This window comes from Lotus japonicus, chromosome 1 (genome assembly GCF_012489685.1).
Source record: "Lotus japonicus ecotype B-129 chromosome 1, LjGifu_v1.2".
NCBI classification, from domain to species: Eukaryota; Viridiplantae; Streptophyta; class Magnoliopsida; order Fabales; family Fabaceae; genus Lotus; species Lotus japonicus.
Window position 1 is genome coordinate 134,772,302 of NC_080041.1, and position 6,841 is coordinate 134,779,142.

General features: G+C 34.7%; 1 protein-coding gene across 1 annotated transcript; it reads left to right on the forward strand.

Moving 5' to 3' along the window:
- Nucleotides 1–250: 250 nt before the first annotated feature.
- LOC130731213 (glutathione synthetase, chloroplastic-like) lies at nt 251–5,311 on the forward strand. Its single transcript, XM_057583434.1, has 12 exons — nt 251–603; nt 1,751–1,920; nt 2,052–2,127; nt 2,321–2,451; nt 2,709–2,831; nt 2,919–2,999; nt 3,208–3,288; nt 3,394–3,463; nt 3,793–3,914; nt 4,474–4,613; nt 4,700–4,892; nt 4,975–5,311. The coding sequence occupies exons 1-12, from the start codon at nt 277–279 to the stop codon at nt 5,096–5,098; spliced, it is 1,638 nt and encodes a 545-aa protein (XP_057439417.1). The 5' UTR covers nt 251–276; the 3' UTR covers nt 5,099–5,311.
- Nucleotides 5,312–6,841: the final 1,530 nt, after the last annotated feature.

The following is a 6,841-nucleotide window of genomic DNA, read 5'->3' on the forward strand; positions in this document are numbered from 1 at the left end:
TTATTTTGGGATTTTATGTTCCGAATTAATTGGGATTTAAATTTTTGGTAGTGCAGAATATAATGTAACACCTCACTTTTAAGTTGGAAAATACTTCGGGAACTCAATTTCTAAAATATTTCGAGAATTGAATTCCCGAAAATGTTTTTAAGTGGGGTGACATTTCTAATGAGTGCCCCGACAAGCATTTTTTAGAATGAAATATGAAAAAAGTAGTATGTAATTGGAGCAGTTTGTGTGGCTGGTGTGACTCGTGTCAAAAGCGGGAAGGTCAAAATGGGGGTAGGTGGATGTGGATCTGGCTGCTGCTTCATTACCAGTGGGACTAGCCACTCCTTCAGTCACAGTACTTTTCCCTCATTCTCCTCTATCCAGCTCCACCATCAATCACTCTCACTCTCACTCTCTTTCCCCAAACACCACCTGAAACTCATCATGTCTCAACATCTTTCAGTCAGTTCTTCTCCCATTGTTGAAGAGGTCAACGATTCTTCCAGCTTCGATTATCATCAGATTGACCCAGAACTGCTTGAAAACGTAGTTTACGATGCTCTTGTTTATGCCACTCTCAATGGTCTCCTCGTTGGTGATAAATCTGTTCAGGTAATTAACTCCACCTCCTCTTACTTTTCTTTCTTAAATTGGATTCCATCGCACCCTGAACTCATTGACCAACAGTCTATTTATAACTTGCTGAGAGTGAGAAATATTGAATTACCATTTTTTCAAAGTATTTTTAGGAAAACATAAATAACCAATTAACCATCACAATGACAAAATTGTCAAAAATAGTATGATAACAGTCAACAGAGTAAAAGTTGCTGAAAAAGGATTGTTCTGTTACTTACAAGTGAACTGGCAGGGGTAAAAACAAGTGAAACTTTTTAACCGCAGCTAAATGCATGTTTGGTTGGAGAAAAATTTGTCCTCTTATAGGACCGAGTGGTGATGACTATTTTTTCCATTCAAATTATGACCTCTATCCATGTATAATAGAAAATATTAGGGGGCGTTTGTTTGAGGTTAAGAAAACATATCCTTAGGAATATTGAGGCTGAGAATGCATTCTCATGTTTATTGTAAGGTTAAAAAATTTAATTCATGAGTATCAATCATTTTGAGGAACGTTCCGGAAGGTTATCTCAAGTGGTAAGAGCTAGGAGACTTAAGGGTTTGGGAGGGTGAAGGGTCCAGGGTTCGAATAGTGTGGAGGACTAATTTACTAACAAGTAACATTTGCCTATAAAAAAAATCATTTTGAGGAACGAAATTGCCTTCAACTTTCTTTCATTTCATTCCCATTAAAATAGGTTGAGAATCTTGCATTCCCATGTGAAAATGACTTGTTTTGAACATAACTTTCAACTTTTGCCACATCCTAACATACTTTACTTTTTCATTTTTCTATTTTTTAAGTTTTTAAATTAAAAACATTATCAAAAATATCAAAAATTTACTAAGACATATTTATAAATTTACCTTACAGGTTTCCGTAATATGCATTACCTTTAAAGTGGTGCAAATTTGCAGCATGTGCTTTGACCGGTCACAACGCACATCCTTTTTATAAAAAAATTAACATATAACAAATTTTTAATGATTTTTTTTAAAATGTGTTGACCTGCGTAAAATTGCACCACTCTACAAATGTGCATATTAAGGAGAACCAAGAATAACATTCACATTTCCTTTTAAAAAAATTCACATTAAGTTTGTTGTTGTTGACGATTCCATATGTCTCCAATTATAGAGATCAGGAAAAGTTCCTGGTGTGGGCTTGGTGCATCTCCCATTTTCCTTATTACCCCCACCATTACCTGAAAGTTACTGGAAGCAAGCTTGTGAGTTAGCCCCTTTATTCAATGAACTTGTTGATAGAGTTAGTTTGGATGGAAAATTTCTTCAGGAATCTCTCTCCAGGTAAACTAGTTGCAAAGTTTTATTGATTCTACTATGCATCATTTCTAATCCTGTTTTTCTCTAATAAAATGATAATATTATAGTTCAGGGTTTTAATTGGACATAACTTGTCCCTGTTCATCTCAATGCAGAACTAAGAAAGCTGATGAATTTACCTCTAGACTTCTAGATATTCATTCCAAGATGCTAGAGATTAACAAGAAAGAGGTAAGTGTATTCTAGTAGGACATTGTACACTAAGTGTATAATGGGAGGATCAGTTTAGTGCTTACTCTAGTTATGTTCAAATATCATTGCATAATACTCATTTTACACTCATATTCTAGCTGCTATGCTTGGGATTACACTTTGATTGGAAATTTACTGATATTAATTTTTTCTCTTGCGACAAATTTAATAGGAAATACGCATGGGATTACATCGTTCAGATTATATGCTTGATGAAAAGACTAAAAGACTTTTGCAAATAGAGATGAACACTATTTCCACTTCTTTTTCTGGTGTTGGTTGTGTTACGACTGAACTTCATAGGTAAGTCTTGCTGTAAATCACGCATGTTATTCTAGGGTCTCAAATTTATAATCTCTTAATAGTGATTTGACATTACAGCTATGGGTTTTGACTTTTGAGTTAAATGTCTGAAGTCTCGTTGTCGATACAGATGTACATATATTTTAGATATCAATGTAATATTTATCTATGCTGAAGTTATTCATGTGAACTCTGATGGGTTTTGAGGGAAATTTTACTATGAAGATGTACCATTATATTTGTTGTTCATTATGCAGGAACATACTTTCTCACTATGGAAAATTGCTTGGACTAGATTCCATAAGGGTTCCCGCCAATTCTGCTACCAATAAGTTTGCAGAGACCTTGGCTAAAGCTTGGTTAGAGTATAATAACCCCAGGTCAGTTTCAAGAAAAACATTTCCTTTTCACTTTCTTTTGGTTCTGCTTTTGGTTCTATGCTATATTTTTTTATTGGATCCATACAGGGCTGTGATTATGATTATGGTTCAACCTGAAGAACATAACATGTATGACCAACATATGATTTCTGCAGTTCTAAGAGAAAAATATCCTTTTCTTAATAGTTATAATTATAAAACAAAAGGGAAAAGTTCATTTTGTTCCTTCTAGCAAAGCAGACTCTTTGATTTGTATAATTGGGGCTATCAAACATGATTATCCAAGGATATCAAAGGTTGTGTTTATGTATGGAAAACTACTATTATTTTTATACTTGGTCCATCTTTGGATTGTTTATCCTCAGCTTTATAACACGTATCATATTCCAACCATACGAAAAACGTTGGCAGAAGTTGATCAAGAAGGAGCGGTTCTGCCAGATGGAACACTCTCCGTGTATGTAGCATTTGGCTTGAGAAAATTGATTTTCTGCTCTAAGCTAGTGGCTTAATTACATTTTGTTCCTGACTGTAGAGAAATATACTTTCTTGACTCTTGCAGGGATGGACAAGCAATTGCAATTGTTTATTTCCGGGCTGGCTACACACCAAAGGACTATCCTTCAGAATCAGTTAGCGACTTGAATTCTGTTTTTTCACTTTTTTGCTGCTCATAAGAACAGCTTTCCAATGATGAAACATATTTGTTCTCATTTATTTAACTTCATTTTTGAAACATTAGAAAAGGCTAACCCTGTGAACTTGATATAACCTCTGGCAAAAAGAATAACTCACTGCTCTCAGGAAATAGTATTGCATTGTCAGATTTGATTACCCATGTGATAACCGAACCTCTATCATGTTATGTTTCTGCTAAAGTTGCACCATCTTCTAACGCTAGTGGGCTATCCATCTTGACATTAAGTTCTTATGGTTTGGGTATATCTTGCTCAATACGTAGGAATGGAGAGCTAGGCTACTGATGGAACAATCCTCTGCTATCAAATGCCCTCCAATATCTTATCATTTGGTTGGAACCAAAAAGATTCAACAGGAACTTGCGAAGCCCAATGTTCTTGAGAGGTACCTTCTAATAAATATTTTTCATACCTTCTAACTTTCTAAGCTTATTTCATCCTTTATGCTTTGAAAGAAATTGATTAACTCACAGATACTATGTTTAAAAAAAATGTATAATGGACAGTTGTGAGTGAATTATCATGTGGAGTGAGATTGTATCCTTCAGGATCTTCCACTCTTAATCGGGGACGTAACCAGAAAAAATAGTTAAGGGGGTAAAAAATTAACACATCAAGCAAAATCAACTATAATTAATTGGAGGAGACAACATAAATATTTTTAGGGGGGCGATATAATGTTTGATTACTATTTTATTAAGGAATTTTTTCTCTTGAGGGTGACCACCCCATTTCCTCCTACCTAGTCATTGTCTCCAATCTATGTGCATGTTTGATTAATCATATTTGTCATATGTACTAAGCTTAAGTGTGACAATTCCCCCCTCAGCCCTTCATTTTATCTTAGAAAACAAGTAGTTCTAATGTGTACATTTTGGCTAATCATAATCTGTTTCTCTAGTGGATATTTGTTCCCTAAATTCTTGATTCAAAATTGTGAACAGGTTCTTTGAAAACAAAGACGATGTTGCCAAACTGCGCGAATGCTTTGCAGGATTGTGGAGTTTGGATGACTCGGATATTGTTAAACAAGCAATTGAAAAGCCTGAGTTATTTGTGATGAAACCCCAAAGAGAAGGAGGAGGTTTTAAACCATCTAAACTTTGACTTTGTTGAGGAAAATAGAGATGGGGAGAGAAACTTACCTGATGAGCTGTGATTACTTTTCAGGAAACAATATTTATGGTGATGATTTGAGGGAAACCCTCATAAAATTACAGAAATCAGGTTCAGAAGAAGACGCAGCGTACATCCTGATGCAGAGGATATTTCCAACTTCTACCGCTGCAATTTTGATGCGAAATGGTTGTTGGCATAAAGATCATGTCCTCACAGAGTTTGGGATATTTGGTACTTATTTAAGGTACATTCCTTAACTATATATCTATCACAGTTTGATGCTTGACTTAGCAAAATGCTTGACATCCATGGACTGGAATCTGCAGGAATAAGGATAAGGTTATCATAAATAGTGAAAGTGGCTATATGGTCCGCACAAAAATGTCATCATCTGATGAAGGTGGCGTTTTACCTGGTTTTGGAGTAATAGATAGTGTGTACCTCACTTGAGGAAGCCAACCCCTATAAGTGTAATCCAAAGCATTTTGGTGATGATGTTTTCCACATTATCTTTCAAGTCTTCTTGAAAGAAGTGGGAAGGCCTTGTTGATTGTTTTGCTTTTTGCTTTTTGTGGATTTTCCATGGCATGTTTACCATCTATTGCTTTTTTCTGACATACTGTTCTAACCTGTTCATCTTATGAAATGGAAGTTTGGTGAGAATTCTGTTTCCGATTTTCTTCCTTGACCCCCCAGAAAAACTTCCTCTTTGTTTTTCACAAAAGATATAGCATGGATAAGTAGAGTAAGCTGTTTTAGCTTAGGTGTGTATTGATGGTTTTGGGGAGAAACATAATAGGTGTTTGGCTATGCAACTGAGACACTTAGAATTACTTTTGGAGAAAAGCTATAAAATGTAACTTCTGAGGTCGTGTTTTGCATTGTGTGTCCACCATCAATGCTACACGCTACTCCCTTCATTCCTATTTAACTATCTACTTTGAAGAAATTTTTTTGTTCCTATTTAACTGTCCACTTAGCATTTCAAGAGAGCATTAAATGATGTTTTTACAACAAATGCCCTTGTTAGTACAATAAATGAAAAGAAATAACACATACTTTAAAGGGTAAAATAGAAAAATAATCCTCACTTTTTCTAAAAATCAACAAAATTAATCACACCCTTAATATGTGTGTTCCACTCAAAGTGGACAGTTAGTTAAATGAGAACGGGGGAGTATAACGAAATGATGTGTGGAATTTGGCACGATGGACAAATATCCCCCTTCACCAAATTTAATGCACATGCTCTATTTCCCATCACAATGAAGCGTTTACATTTGGATTAGTGAGGAACACATTCTAAAGTACCGTTAACTCTTAAAAACTATCTGTCCTATATACTTTGTGCATGTTTGGATATGAGTCAAAAAACCACGGTGAACTTGTTAGAGTATTATTCGGTCAGTGATTACATAATTGTAAAATTATTATGTATAGCTGTCAAAATCAGATTTAGGAATGTTAATTAAGATAGGACAGATATTTTCCTAGCCTATAGTAATCTAGCTTAGTCTTCTCCTAAGATTATGCAACTATACTTGTATATATTCTGATTATGTTGAATGAAAACTTCAGACCCTTGACAATCACTTTCAGAACTAAAATCATGGGTTGCTTCTGTCCAAATGCGGCCAGTGTGGTCTCTCCAACGAGCTATGTTTAGTGAAAACAGTTTGGTACACGTATTTTCTATGATTTTCTCCATTGTGGTAACCAGTGTGGTCTCTCCATCGATTTTCTATAAGAGATGCAACAAATTACAAAGAAATAAAGTAAGTTTGTCTTTTGTATGAAGAAATAAATCAGTTGAAGCATTGACATGTGGCGAAAAAGTGACAGTTGGGAAAGACCGAAATAGACAATGCACTAAACATAATGAGAAAATGAAGTAGAACAAGAATACAACAATCATAAGTAAAATCGAATGTGCTAATGACACTTTTGGTGCAATGAATCTGGACTCATATTGTGCAGTTATACACTTGGTGCAATGAATCCTGACTCATTATGAATAAGATCTATCAATTCAAGTTTCATTTCCAATTCTCATTGCTTAAATATTGCTCGTTAGAACGATTTTATATTAATTCAAGTTATCAGGACTGATTTTTATTATAATGTCATTTAATACAATGGAATCGATTTTTTTCGGACTTAAGTGCATAAGATTGCAAAGATAAAATTATAATA